The following is a 14,117-nucleotide window of genomic DNA, read 5'->3' as shown; positions in this document are numbered from 1 at the left end:
ATCGATTCGACTGAAGAATGCAAGAAACTGTGTTCCATTCTTCCCCGAAACTTAAAAGAGTTCAATACCATGTTTAACGAGTGTTAGAAAATATTGTTCCTCCAAAGGTTAAACACGTCGCGGTTTAGTTGTACAATTATGCATCCGCTCGATGATTGATGAGTACGCTACGATAAACTCTACAAACAGACGAAAGACTTCTGACTTTCAGCTAGCCAAGAACCACCATTGCGAAACAGTGCATACACCTGCCTCACAAAACTGCTTATGATTGCCATATTTATGAGGCAAAGAAAAAACAAATCAGATGCAATTTGTCTCATAACTCTCAATGAAGCAAACCCACACGTGTTACTGGGTAGCGCTATTTTTGTACAACACTAAAGAAAAACGTTTACCTTTGCTTGTTAGAAAAACAGGACACAAGCCACACACAAAACAATAGTGGATTTAAGCAACTAAAAATATCGCCCGACAAGTGGAAGGCCGCCAAGGTTGTATTCTGCCCCCCGGGATGCTGTTAAACTCTCACAAAGACTCGTTCGTACCCGAGTAGGCTTACCAGAAAGGACTACATATCTGTGCTGGTTTACTGAAGAAGAATTCTTTTGGAATGATTACATAAAATGGCTTACAACATGCGCGAACAGCCGCGATCCCGTGGCTCGGTCGATAACAATTGTACAACCATGTTTAAAGTGTTTTTTCATCTCTTTTCCGTTTGCTCTTTGCACATCTCGAAAGGTACACATACACTCGCGGCGACGTTGACCAGCGTGAAAATTCACACGGAATTCGGCCACCGTGGGGCGGGACGCATCCCACCCGACGAATCAGTAGCACCCGCCCCCCTTTGTGAATACATCGAATTAGCGCCATCGAAGCGACCGAAAAACATGGACAAACCTTCGCGTCCCGTGCGAAATCGTAAGCGTAGTAGGTTCGTGACGTGATGTGGTTTGCCCGGTTCGTGTGTGTTTGTGTGTGTGTATGTGTGCTTGTGTTCTTGTACGTGCTACACAGCCGAGCAAATGGGGAGAGAAAGTTGTGTTGGCAAAACCCCGTGAAGATTCGCTTGGTGAAAAACAAGGATGATCATGAAGAACCTAACGCGATCTCACCAACGCCATGTGTTTGAAATTGTGTGTTTTCGCTTCTAATGTGTGCGGCATGCTATTACTACTACCACATTCGATAATTAACACCAACAAAGATCATCATCATCATCATCATTAGCGTATCATGCTACATCCTTGTTGTGATCGTTGGTTGTTCGCGAAACATGAGACGTTGATCATTGGGAAATGCTTCTGTCTGCGTCAAGCGTGTATTGTGTAGCGATCCGTTGCTGGTCCTTGGATCTCTCAAGTGAAGACAACAATTACACATCACCGAAGACAGGGTTCCACAGTGTGTTATGGTGTCCTTGCGTACGAGCATGACGTTAGTGTTTAGCGCAAGAAAGAAAAAAAAGCGAAAGCATCAAAGAATTAAATTATAATTTTCTCCCGCATCTCTCTGGTCCACAGAAAAGCATGGCCACCGGGGGACACGCATCGTCCCGTCAAACGCCTCTTCACGCCGGAGATTAAGCGCATGCTAAAGGATTGGCTGGTGCGACGGCGGGAAAACCCGTATCCAAACCGGGAGGAAAAGAAACTGTTGGCCCACGAGACGGGCCTTACGTACACGCAGATCTGCAACTGGTTCGCTAACTGGCGCCGGAAGCTCAAGAACTCCGGCAACGACCCACCGACCCGCAAAACCTGGGGCAACCTTATCAAAAACTACAACACCAACGCGCGCGGGAATGTGGAACAGTTTAGCATTTGCTCGAGCGACAGTATCTGGGGAGAGCATGGTGTGGGGGGTGAGGACTCGCGTGATTCACTGTCGCCGGACTCATCCGGGGATGAAGTGAGTGGACGGCTTCGACCACAACAGGGACCGCCGGTGGGTGGGGGTTACGGTGGACAAGTAACGTACCTAAATTATGCACCCCGGGGAGGAGTTGGAGGGACTGGGACACCGTACGAGGTGTATGGTAGCGCCACTGGAGCAGGCCACAGCATCATCGTCAACAACAACAACAACGAAACGTGTCACAATAATAATCTCATCGAAAGAAAATATGTAGACTACGTACGATTGAGCGAGTTTGAGCGTTTCAATGAGCGCACGGAGAACGGTGGGGGATCATCCCCTCGAGAAGACGTGCGGGAAACCTATCCGGCCGCGACTTTCTGCTTCGATCATTGCTACACCCCACGCAACTATGAAACCGTGTTCGGCATACCGGAAGAAACAAGATGCTATAAGGTAAGAAAGCACTCGTCTCATCAGACACTTCAATTATTTGGGATGGACATTTACAATGTGTAAGACTAAGGCATTGCATTAAATTGGATCCTGAATGTTACTTCCATTGTAAAAACATCATCGGATGGCTCCGTCCTTTAGTGAAGTAGCGTTGATCGTATGAAAAGGATGTTTAAAACTCTCCCCCAAAGTGTAGATATTAAGCGCATTGATATGCGACAGTTAGTTCTTCTAGTGAGGATTCTTAAGACGTAGAACTTTAAGTTGATAAACTTACCAAGCTGTAGAGGACCAACATTCTTTCACGGAACAGTTCCTTATTTGGCTTTAAATGTTGTAGTTTTCTCAATTCAAATGCATTGAAATCCAGATGACCGCAACTAATTTCAAATATGATGATTCTAATCCTAAAAGTAATTAAAATAGTAAGGGTAAAATATTAATAATAATTCGTCAAACGATAATGGACATCATCTAATCTAGAGACTGAATTTTTTTCCCAAAGGTCACCCAAATCGATGGAAAATACGTTCCAGAAAACGGAACCACCTTGGAACCACTGATACTCACGACGGCGGCCACTTATACCCATCCTTACGGCAAAGAAGTGCAGACAAATGGTACGCTCTATCTAACCCCTACCACCACCCTATCGCCGGCGGTCGGACCCCTCGTGTCCGCCGTTCCGAACGCACGATCATCACGATCGAGTAAGTACAAAAATAGCATTATGGAAAAGTACCTGCGCGATCTCGGCGAGCTGGAGGCGGCCAAACAGGAACGCCCAACCGTTGTGCCGGTCCTGATGGCGGCAATTCCGTTGCAACAGGCGCACTATCACCATCACCATCCGCCCGAGTACGACCAACAAAAGCATCCTGTGACTCTTTCACCATCACCACCTGCGCAGCAGCATCAGCATCAACATCAACAACAACACCATCATCTGCACGATCAGCCACCAATCCAAGTGGGCTGTGAGGGATCCGTTTTGCGAGGGCCTCCGTCGCTTTCAAAGTGGCTGGAAAGTACCGCCAAGTTTACACCCTCCAAGCACAACTACATCGATTGGGATAGTTCTGGGTAAGAGTGTTGCGAATTCCGGCATTTGTTCTATTAGAGCATATAAAGAAAAGGACTTTTAGATTGCATTGAACGACCTTCGTTTACTTCCAGAAAACAATCGGCCAACAAAAAGCGGTGTGATTCGGGTGGCACATACTTTGGCATTTCCGGTGGACCTCCGGACTCGACGCGCGAGGACTCTCCACCAACCACCAGCTACGGTGAAATGGCGGAAACCGTTCCCCCAAGCCATCAGAAGGACGAAATCGACGCCGCCGAAGCACTGACCCGACTGGCCAATAACTTTCGAACAAAGTTCTCCACCTAGTGACCGGTGCTGGGGGAAGATGGGGGGAAAGAGTTAGAAGTGAAGTGTTTGCTTTTGTCGTTACAAGTTGTTTGTGCAAGTGCATTCCTTAATTTATGCAAATAGTTGTAGATCGCGAGGAACTAGAACCGGGCGGCAGAATAGTGGCGTACTCCATCGAGTCATTGACCCTTTAAAGACTTTTTAGACACTTTGATAGGTAACACAATAGAGGTATACTGTTCACCAATGCTCAGGGCTCAGGTCTAATTGTAAAGAAATGGAATATTCTGTACTGCGTTGAAACGATCGCCTAGTCAATGAGGGTTAATACTGTTACCGTAACCTTTGAAAACGTTAGTTCAAATGGAAATAAAAATCAAATACCAAAATATGAGCTGTTTAAGGGTTACACCATAACGTTAGTACATATTTATCACAACCACGCCACCAAGGGATTCAATAAAAGTTATGCTTCGGATATTTACCAGGCTTTGTAGATAATACTACGCAAACCTCCAACAACTTAAACCGAAGGAGAAGTATACACAATTATTTAGGGACCACTTATTATCTGAACGGTGTGTGATAATCACCACTCTTGGTAAATCAAGTATAAGAACATATCTTTTGTATTAACCCTTTATATTAGGACTTTTTTGCACTACTTTAAACTTATAGCCACACTAATTTACACGGTTCAGCTTTCCACTTTCTCGCCAGCGTCAGCACTACTGGCTGGATCCTTCTTTGCGTAGGCATCCAACAAATTCACCAGCTGACTTTGGTGACACTGCAGATCGGCCACAATCTTACCACCGGCACTATCGAGTACAGCGGCTAGTTGAGCTCGTGTCGTCGTCAGATCGGGCATGGTTGCGTACGACACGAACTCGTTCCTGCTCAGCAGCCGACCCTCGACGATTCCGGCCAGCAGAACAAGCTGCGGGGTTTTCTTCAGCACACTCAACACCTGCTTTATCTTTTGCGGCTCGGGTGCAAACACAATCGCCGTCTTGGCTTCGAAGAGTGGCAGAATCGTTTCGAACTTGGTGCCAGCGAGCGCTTTCCGCATGATCGACTTTCCGTACACTTTCACGGAGATGTTGTGACGATGCAGAACCACTTGCGCTTTGAACATGTCCTCCTGGCGTATCGAGTTGACGTGCAGGAAGGCGACCAGGTTGCTGTGATCGAACCAGTTGCGTGCCTCTCGTGCGATGATGGTTTCGTACGGATTGTCGAGATTTTTGCTTTCATTCGCTTTCTGCGCTTCGATGCAGGGGGCATTGAATTCGGGCCTTTTGTAGACAGGTTTGATGACTTCAAGCACCCGTGCTCTTTCGTAATGCGGAGCTCGCGGGCGCTGGATGTTGATCTTCCCCCGGAACCGGCGGAATGTGAGCAGTGGGTTGCGTGACTGCAGCAGACCTGTGGAGTAGGATGATTTAGAGCCTCGCAGGGTCTAGAAAACCACCGATTACCGATCTGCAATCATTCACAACTTACCATTTATAACAAAATTCGACATTTTTGCTGCTTTTACCACCGGCAGGCTGTGTGTTTTGCTTTGCTAATTTTGACAACAGAAAAATGACAGACGTTCTTCACAATTTATTATCAAAATTGCGGAACGGTCGGACTTACTTAGTTCAATCATCCACTTGGAACGAACCTAGCGTTTGAGCAAAGAATTTAAAAAAGCTGTTATTTTATAACAAATTCAAACACTAAATATTTACCTAAGTACTAGTTGATTTTTTAGCACAAACCCCTCAACTCTTACCCTATCTAATAATAGAGTAGAACAATTTCGTTGGTTTTTGTTCAATTTAAGTTTTATTTTATTCAATTTATTCCATAAATGCACCTTATAACTAGCCACTCATTGTTAGTTTATTATAATAACACTCATGTTTTATTTTTTAAAAAATCTCGACCATTTAAGAAGTAGTCGCGTAGTAGAATTTTATTCACTTTTGGCTAATTGCTGGTCCTGCAGCGCCACACGGTTGGTGAACCCGTCCAGCTTTCTTATGATGTATTGGAAGAAAGCAAGAATGGAGAACGACATTCCGAGCGGCATTGAGGAAGCTTTAATCCAGGCCCACAAGCTACCAGAGGAATGTACCCATTTATAGTCAGATCCAAGTTAACGAAGATCACAAGCAATCGACTGCTACTTACTCGTACGGATCATCCGAAACGGTGAACGGACTGAGTACCGGAACATCCCCACAGTCGTCGATGATGACCGGTTTCACCGGATAGTCGTCAGTGTCCGTCCGCACCTGTTCCACCTTGTGCACCACGCCATGGCCGTCCATCACCTTACCGAAAATAACATGCTTGCCGTCCAGCCAGGGTGCGGGCATGGTGGTGATGTAGAACTGGCACCCATTGGTGTTTGGGCCACGGTTTGCCATCGCAATGAAGCCTGAGCTGGTGTGATTTATTTTGAGATTTTCATCATCAAAGTATTTCCCGTACATGCTGATCGCTCCGTGTCCGTTACCCGACTCCACGTCGCCACCTGCGGGAAGAAGCGCACACAAATTTAAAAAATCCTTTCCGATCCTTTCAGGGTACCATTTCATTCACCTTGAATCATAAACTTTGGAATGACCCGATGGAAGCGACTTCCCCGGTAGCTGAATCCGTCCACGCTAGCGGTGCACAATTGGCGGAAGTTGGCCACCGTACGTGGCGCTTCCTCACCGAACAGCCCGATGATTATCTTTCCCATCTTTTCGCCATCGATCGATATGTCCATGTACACCTCGGACGTGACGGTAAAGGTGGCTGCATTTACCTATGAAAATAAAGCGAATAATCTCCGGGTGCTTTTAGTATAGATCCCTAGCACTTCTAACCCATACCGAAACTTACGCTTCCCGGGAACCAACACGTGCTCACCGATAACAGCAATAATCCAAACCAGCACCGCATGTTTCACGATTTTATGAACAGTTTCCGAAACTTGAGTCTTCTCTTCTGGTCAAAAATAATGCGCTTTCCGACGGCGTGCACTCACAACTGATCGCGAAAGCATTCGACCGTCCAATAGAGTGGTTGGCCTGATTGTTTGAATTTCCTGCGCTAGCACGTAGATAGAAGGATACCTTAAAAGTTCTTTTCACTATTGATTTTTCCTCGACAAAATGGGGATGCGCCCTTCGGTTTGCGTTCGAATAAAAATTCAGCGCAATAGGGACACACAATTACATCACCTTCGCGTGTTTATATCGCCGAAAATTACATCAGAAACACGTGGCCGCCGTTGTATCGAGGGGAGTAAAAGTAATATTTGCCGAGTGTATGTTGAAGCTATTCCTTCGTAACATATCAGAAATAATGTTTGTCATCATCGTTTCCGCATGCATTCGCGTTCATTCGTTAATTCGAGTAATTTGGGTTACTTTTATTTTTCTGCAATTATCTCCTAATCTATATTATTAATTCATAATCAATCTGTTTCCCTTTTTTGTATCTTTGCTGCATTTCCCATACTTGTGCTCTATTTTGTAGCAATCCTCCTCCCTCTCGGTATGGTTTCGTTTTGCTAGCTTTTGCTCTTGTTTGTTTGTTTGTTTGTTTGTTTCGTTTTTGGTAGCAAATACATACAGCTTCGTTATTCTTTATGACTCTATTTTTGTGGGATTTTTCTCTCATATTTCTCCAGCAATCATTTATCTTTTTTCCTTTTTTTCTCTCATTTTTAACCTCTTTTCCTTCGTTCCGTTTTTCAATCGGCCTCCCGCGCTCTTAACGATAGCTATATACAGAATATACAAAAAAAGGTACATTTTTTCTCTCTCTTTAATTTTTGATGATCACAATTAGTTAATAATAAATTTTAAATCTTTTTCGCTATGTTGCATTGGTTGGTTTTACTTGTTTCGTCATTTTGTTTGTTTGTTGTATTATCGTTTAGTAGTTTATTAACCACCGTTAGTATTCAATGTACTGCTGCTTTTCCTCAGTTCCGGGTAGTTAGGGGTTTGCTATTACTACTACTCTGCCATCGTGCCTATTTTTGTCAATTATTCATTTTTCATGTGAGGAAATCCATTCCAGACGAAGAATTTCGTTCTCGATACTCAACGGTAGGATTGGGCAGGTCATTCCTGCATTTAATTTTTATTTCGTTTTTCTTTTTTTTTTTTTTTTGATTTGCTAGTTGCGCTACTTTGAACCATTATTGTTTGATGAACCCTTAGAAGGGCGAGAGCATGAATCCTATCTTTTACATTGGCCGATCTGCTTTACCTTTTGTGATTGGGTTTCAACACTTTCTAGTTGGTATTAGAAGGGTTTCAATCAGCAAATCAAGGAAATTGAAAAAAAGAACCTTTCACCAAACAGTGTCGTGAAATTGGACACCCATTACATATATTAGTAACTTTAGTGCTATTAATGTGGCAATTATGCTATCTAAAATGTCCATATTAATATTCACTATCCCTTGCGTTCCAATAATGCACCGTCGTACAGCGCGCGGGGATTCCATACTACCTCGGCTTGGTTTCCTGCATAAAAAAATATAACTCTTGTAAGACCCTTCAAGAGCTTTCTTCCGCCCTCGATTGCGATCGTGGAAATCGATCATTGTCCAAAAAATTAAACAATGGAACATCATACCCTTCCGTTGTCCAACTTTCTACCATATATCTCATACGATCATGTGTCGCATCTCGAGAAAAAAAAACAACGTTAAAATTCATTTCCACCATGTGGAACTCCATGATTTGGACTTTAATTTCTGTACATACTTAGAAAGAGTGCAGGACAAACAAACAGAATAAACAATGAAAAATTACATTTTACGGCCTGGTACGTGAACGGTGAAAACAAAACGAAAACAAAACAAAAAACCAAAAATTTTCACATTCTATGCCCATCAGGCTTTGCCGTATTTTAAGTCGGTTATTTATGCGAACAATCGTTCTTTAATCTGTTTGTTATTTTACACAGGTAATTTATCTCATTATTCATACGCTTTATTTAATTTAGTTTCGATTTTTACGCACCGTTTTGTTTCACCGTGACGTATTATTCAAACATTTGTATTGAGTCACAAATCAAAAACAGCAACTGAAAGCAATAAGAGAAGAAAAAAACTTCCGCGAGGGCAGGGGGGGGTTTGATGGTAATTCGCAAACCTTACTGACGATTACTTTCTTTCAGTACCACAACAGTTTTGCTTGATGCCTTATTTTCGTAGTTTCAATAGCTGTGAGTTTTAATTTTTGTGGGTTTGGATTTTTATTTATCTCATCTTCTTATAAAGTTTATATGTACAAAGATTTTATCGATAGTCATTTAAAGTACTTACACATATTGAAAAACAAAAGAAAAATAATGATAACGAGTAAGAATGAAAAAAAAAACTATCGGGGGAGGGGAGTTGTTTAGTGAACATGCCCAAAGGAAGTGTAAAAAAAACGATCACTTCCACCGCTCCTCCTTAGGGGGAGGCGAGTGCGTGGGGAAAGAAAAGCCTGCGCACAACTGCTTCTCTTCTTCTTTTTCATCGCCATCATTTTCATCTTCGCATGCAAACGGGTCAAGGGTGTTGCTCATGACAAGGGATTTTTTTCTGTCTCAATCGTGTCGTACAGAGATGCTTTGTTTCGTCGAGCATTTTCACCCCACACCCTTTTTCGTCCTTCCCGTTCCATTTGCCCACGTTTTCCCCGCTATAGGCGCTTAGTCTCTAGCTATACTACTTAGTATCGACGGAGCGGAGGGGCGGGATATTAGTAGATTACGTCGTGGCGAACCGTGTCGAACAGCCCATGGCGCGCGCCATGCCAAAGTCGTATCCTTTGTCGTTCTCGTGCGTGTCCTCCCGCGCAAGAAGCTAGGATCCGACAGCGGGTGCTATTACGCATGTTCGCCTACTCTAAAGTAACCCCAAATATTTCTCTTTCTCTATTTGTATGTGTATATATATATATGTACGTGTATATATATAATAATGAACGTGTGTTTTGCTGTTTGTATCGGATCGTTATTGCGTTAATAATAATATTACTAATGCTCTTCAAAGTTCGTACACCTTCTTTCGCTAACTTTTCTCATACACACACATACACACGCACATACTCGTAGGTATGTGGTATACACAACATATCCCTAGAACTCTCTCTCTCTCTCTCACTCGCGCTTACCGTCGTGTGTGTATTATTTTTCCCTTTTCTATTAACTTTTCTCGCACGCGTAAGTCTAACGCTACACAACATCATTATATCGAACCTTAGACACTAGGTATATGTTACCAATGCATTTGTCTCTCCCGCCCCCACCTTCCTTCTTTCTACTTTTTACAGCACATGTTAAAGTTTATTTGTCTCCTTATAGATTACTTTTTGTTTTCCTTCTTTCTGTGTGTTAGTCCTCTCATACGTGTGTTTATATTGTTGCTGCGTGTGTTTGTTGTTTATGTGTTGTATAATAAATTTGCCTACCATCAACCTGTTCATAAGAGCAAAGGTGGTGCTTTGTTTTGCTCGCTATTGATTTTGTCCTCTTTTTCTCTTCATGTTCCTCGTCGTCTTGATTCATTGTCGTGTCCATTAGTAGTAGACGTAGCCAGTATTAATAGTAGTAGTAGTAGTAGAAGTGGTCACCGTCCTCAGTAGTGATTAATTAACTGTGCTATCGATGATTTTGTTCGACCGTCGTTAACATGTAGCTTTACGTTGTACAGTTGTACCTACTATTGTGACGTCCTCACAAGTATACTCATACATACACACACACACGCATACATTGCCAAAAGAGGTTGTCCTTTCCTGGGGTGTAGTCGTCTCTGTGCATGTGTGTGAGTGGGGGGCATTTCTCCCTTTAACATTTAACTCTACCTCTGAGATAGAGATCGTTTTCGTTCGCGCAAACAAGCGGTAGACCTTTCTCACTGGTTTGCTGTGTAGGTATTTCTACATTCTTTCCCCCCGCATTACTATTATAAAACCAAGATTTACATGCAACAGCCAATAATATTCCGCATTCTATGCGAATGTATCGTGACAGAGCAGCTTGGTAAGCGCGCGTGTCCGCCTCATTTCTCTGACAAAAAGAAGCAGAGCCTATCGTCACAAGGGAAAGAACCGCTTTGCAATTGGGTTAGCATTACCGCATCTCGTGTGTCACAACAAATTGTGATTCGGTAGGAAAACCAAAGGCAGGCAGGCAAAAGAGGGTTGATGACTTTAATTTCTGCCTGACCTTAATTATTAGGCTTGGAGTTTCCCGATGTTCCATTGTCACTTTGCTATCTGATTCTTGCAAGCTCCGTCTGTTCACCCCCATTACGACAATTTTGCCCTTAACACGGTTCGCGCCTACCCTCTCCTTTCTATTTCTCTCGCTCCCACTACCGTTTATTGTTTTTCATTAACGGTTTCAAGCGTATTACGTTTTTAAACTGTGCTAACATTGGTGGTAGTGCTGGTGGTATCCTTTCAGAAGTAATACTTAAGAATATGGATAAATCACAGTTTACACCTTTTTTGTTTTTGCTTCATACCTTTTCGCTCTTACTATGCATTGTTTGTGGTTTGCCTGTGTGTTTTTTTTTTATTACTGTACAACTAGTTTCTTTTTTTCTTCTTCCATTCGTCACTTTGCAGATGGACACAAGTGGCATTCCCATTTTGGGGGAGAGGAATCCATGTTTCTATCTTTTACTTCATTGATGAGATGGCATACACACACACACGCGCGCGCGATGTAAAATAAATATTATTTTCTCTCCATTGCCTACTACGCCTCCCTCCTGTATATTTCGGTTTTTCGTACCGTTGCAGCTTAAGCAGTAAACATTATGAGTGAGTTTGTGTATTTGGTTTGGTTTTGTTTCAATCCAAACTGACCCCTAATCTGAACTCCATAACCTTTCGAAACAACCTTTTTCGTCTTCTAGTGTTGAAAATGGTGGTGGTAGTGTTTTAGAGAAGTAGAAGTAGCAACAATAGTAGTAATAGTAGTTGTAGTAGGTAGGCTGGTTAATGTGTGAGAGTGTGTCACATTCGGTATGTACATACATCGAGGTCACCGAGGTTGGAGTGGCGGCTTGGAGGCCCCCACACATCATCTTACACCGTAGCAATGACGATCAGCAGGTACTGGATGTTGGCCACCCGGTGCATCAGATCCGGTGCGATGCGGGCCAGATTCTCGTTGGCAAATTCGCACGACGGAAATATGTGGACCACATAGGCTGCCTGAGCGCTGCCGGGAGCAGCAATGTTGACGATACCGGCCGCCTGTTTCTGCTGCAGGTAGGTGATGAAGCCGGTCTGCAAATTGTTCTGCTGCTGTAGCACATCCATCCGATCGCGACCACACGGCAGCGCCAGCAGCATACAGTGTTCGTTTACCATCTGAAGAAAGTAAAGAGTGTGATTAGGCGCTTGTTGGAAAGGAGAATTGAGAGTATGTCGCAATGGCACGTACCTGCATCTTTCGAGCTACCCCGTCGATCTGTGCCGGTTCCAAGCGCATACGCTGGGCAATGCGCAACGGGGGCGTCGTGCCATCGCTGTTGCTTGGCAGCGAACTTCCTGCCACGTTGGGATTACCGTAGACGAAGTGCATCTGCACCGCGGCCTGGTCGTTCTTGAGCGCGAGCAGTCCCTGCCACATGACCGGATAACGCTGCAATAGCGCCTCCAGTGAGTCCGTCTGCAGCGGCGGTCCGGGTGCCGTTACAACCGGAACAGGCACGGGCACGGACATTCCTGGCCCTGGTGGGGTGGCCACCTGGATGCTACGACCGGTGACAATCGGCACTCCCTGCGAACCCATCACCGACACTGGTAGCAGGCCACCCGTGTGAGCCGGTAACGGCGCTGAAGCGCCCACTGACGACGATCCGTGACCTAGGGCGACGGGATGAAGTTGCTCAGTTAGCTCGTGTTCGCCGTCGCCGGTACGATAGTAGTAGCTGCTACCTGGCGGCGGCGGCCCGGACGACACGACCCGGTCGCCTACGAGCCGCTGGCCAGCTGCTGCCACTAACGCGGCCGCTACGTGCTGTTGTTGCTGCTGCTGCTGCTGCTGATCACGTTCACGCTGCAGCTGGAGCATGGTGGCGGGCGAGGCCGATGGTGGTGGCGTTGGGCTCGGGGTGACCGAGTACGGAGCGCCGGTGTACGGTGCAGTGGACAGATTGTGCGGTCGGTGCGCTGGCGGTGGTTCCGTGCTGATTGCACGAAGGCCTCCGTTTGGACCACCGATCGTTGGTTCGTAGTAGCGCGCGTTCAGCGTATCCGGAGGATAGGGATGCGGAATCCTTGCGCTTCCCATGTAGACCTGCGCTCCTTGCGGCGAATCTGTGGAATGTAAAACGAAGCAGGTAACACCATTAGGAAATGTATGCTCAAAAACCGACCGAATTTGGTTTGGAAAGCAACAACTTACCGGTTACACGATCCCCTGGACTCTGCAGACTGAGCGGTACGGCCGTGGTGTGCGGCGGGCGACTGGATGGTCGGCGCAGCTCGAGCGGCGGACTGGCGGCCACCGTTTCTTCCATCTCCGGCAGCTCCCGCATGGGTGACCTGCTGAGGGAGACAACAGAAAGATCGATAGAACCATCGTCCGACCAGCGACGACGAGTGCGCGACTCGTCATCCGGATGTTGCTGCTGCTGGTGTTGGTGGTGGCCGGTGTCATACCTCGGTATCGGGATGTTGCTGCGATATATGTACTTCACGTAGTCCCTCGGCATACCGCCCCGGAAGCCACCATCTGGGCCCTGTTTGTGTCCATTGGATAGGGTAGATGACGATCGAACGAGCATAGAGATGTGGAGAAAACAAATATCCAACAAATGAATTAGTAAAAAGCACATAAAAACGAAACAAATATCAAACAGAAAACCATGAAAATTAGTATGAAAACTCAAAGGAGAACAACTTGAAACTCTGGAACGATCGGTGTTCGTACGTGAACTGGCGTTATGGGCGACATTTGTTGGTGTGCCGGCGGAGGACTTTGGCCACGGTTGATGAATCCACTCAGATCTCCACGCTGTTTGGTAATCGAGGTGGAAGACGAAAGAGCAGCGTCCAAGCAGAAGGAGAGTGCGAGTAAAAGCTTGTGTTATTGGACAGCGTGGTGATCTTAAACATTCGACAGTGTTCTTTTATACGCGGGAAGATGGGGAGGAGTTTTGGTGTGTCAAAGGAGAAGGAACCAGTTGCATGACTTACCAGGTTGGTCGTTTCGTAGACGGTACCCTGCGGTGTGAGAATGTGCCGTTGAATCGATGCCTGCGGTGGATGGGGTCCTTGCGGCGACGGACCCTGGGGACTCATCGTTGGCAACGCCACCCGTGTGCTGCTGGCTCCTGTTATGTGTTACAAAGGAGAGTTAAGAAAACAGATGTTAATTGTCTCTGTGAAGGACGTTTACAAGC

The 14,117-nt window shown here is 45.3% G+C and overlaps 4 protein-coding genes across 4 annotated transcripts in view; 1 reads left to right on the top strand and 3 right to left on the bottom strand.

Annotated features, from left to right (window-relative positions):
* Window positions 1-896: 896 nt before the first annotated feature.
* LOC131281859 (uncharacterized) lies at window positions 897-3,712 on the top strand. The gene is made up of 5 exons (XM_058311216.1): window positions 897-940; window positions 1,530-2,319; window positions 2,825-3,199; window positions 3,278-3,402; window positions 3,496-3,712. Exons 1-5 carry the CDS (start codon window positions 897-899, stop codon window positions 3,710-3,712), a joined length of 1,551 nt encoding a protein of 516 aa, XP_058167199.1.
* A 584-nt stretch (window positions 3,713-4,296) lies between these two features.
* Window positions 4,297-5,222, bottom strand: LOC131281049 (large ribosomal subunit protein uL10m). Its single transcript, XM_058310301.1, has 2 exons — window positions 5,201-5,222; window positions 4,297-5,122 (listed from the first exon to the last, which is right to left on the bottom strand). Exons 1-2 carry the CDS (start codon window positions 5,220-5,222, stop codon window positions 4,392-4,394), a joined length of 753 nt encoding a protein of 250 aa, XP_058166284.1. The 3' UTR covers window positions 4,297-4,391.
* A 438-nt stretch (window positions 5,223-5,660) lies between these two features.
* On the bottom strand, window positions 5,661-6,640 carry LOC131281264 (uncharacterized). Its single transcript, XM_058310538.1, has 4 exons — window positions 6,581-6,640; window positions 6,293-6,503; window positions 5,879-6,224; window positions 5,661-5,805 (listed from the first exon to the last, which is right to left on the bottom strand). The coding sequence occupies exons 1-4, from the start codon at window positions 6,638-6,640 to the stop codon at window positions 5,661-5,663; spliced, it is 762 nt and encodes a 253-aa protein (XP_058166521.1).
* Window positions 6,641-11,415: 4,775 nt separating this feature from the next.
* Window positions 11,416-14,117, bottom strand: part of LOC131281129 (protein split ends) — an 85,984-nt gene continuing 83,282 nt past the window's right edge. The window contains exons 10-15 of the mRNA XM_058310386.1: window positions 13,912-14,048; window positions 13,646-13,729; window positions 13,375-13,454; window positions 13,118-13,260; window positions 12,152-13,029; window positions 11,416-12,078 (exon numbers count right to left, since the gene is read on the bottom strand). Of these exons, the coding sequence (XP_058166369.1) occupies window positions 11,791-12,078; window positions 12,152-13,029; window positions 13,118-13,260; window positions 13,375-13,454; window positions 13,646-13,729; window positions 13,912-14,048 (1,610 nt within the window). The 3' untranslated portion in view covers window positions 11,416-11,790. The remainder of the gene's footprint in view (window positions 12,079-12,151; window positions 13,030-13,117; window positions 13,261-13,374; window positions 13,455-13,645; window positions 13,730-13,911; window positions 14,049-14,117) is intronic.

The sequence above is a fragment of the Anopheles ziemanni genome, chromosome 2 (assembly GCF_943734765.1).
Source record: "Anopheles ziemanni chromosome 2, idAnoZiCoDA_A2_x.2, whole genome shotgun sequence".
In the NCBI taxonomy this organism is placed as follows: domain Eukaryota; kingdom Metazoa; phylum Arthropoda; class Insecta; order Diptera; family Culicidae; genus Anopheles; species Anopheles ziemanni.
The sequence above is the reverse complement of the archived record's forward strand: the minus strand, read 5'-3'. Positions and strand labels throughout refer to the sequence as shown.

Coding starts and splice junctions, on each gene's coding strand:
- LOC131281049 (XM_058310301.1), bottom strand. CDS start 5,222: ATGTCGAATTTTGTTATAAATG. Junction 5,123..5,200: donor GTCGAATTTTGTTATAAATG/GTAAGTTGTGAA, acceptor CCTACTCCACAG/GTCTGCTGCAGTCACGCAAC.
- LOC131281859 (XM_058311216.1), top strand. CDS start 897: ATGGACAAACCTTCGCGTCCCGTGCGAAATCGTAAGCGTAGTAG. Junction 3,200..3,277: donor ACGACCAACAAAAGCATCCT/GTGACTCTTTCA, acceptor CTGCACGATCAG/CCACCAATCCAAGTGGGCTG. Junction 3,403..3,495: donor ATCGATTGGGATAGTTCTGG/GTAAGAGTGTTG, acceptor GTTTACTTCCAG/AAAACAATCGGCCAACAAAA.
- LOC131281264 (XM_058310538.1), bottom strand. CDS start 6,640: ATGCGGTGCTGGTTTGGATTATTGCTGTTATCGGTGAGCACGTGTTGG. Junction 6,504..6,580: donor CGTGTTGGTTCCCGGGAAGC/GTAAGTTTCGGT, acceptor TTATTTTCATAG/GTAAATGCAGCCACCTTTAC. Junction 6,225..6,292: donor TCCAAAGTTTATGATTCAAG/GTGAATGAAATG, acceptor TTCTTCCCGCAG/GTGGCGACGTGGAGTCGGGT.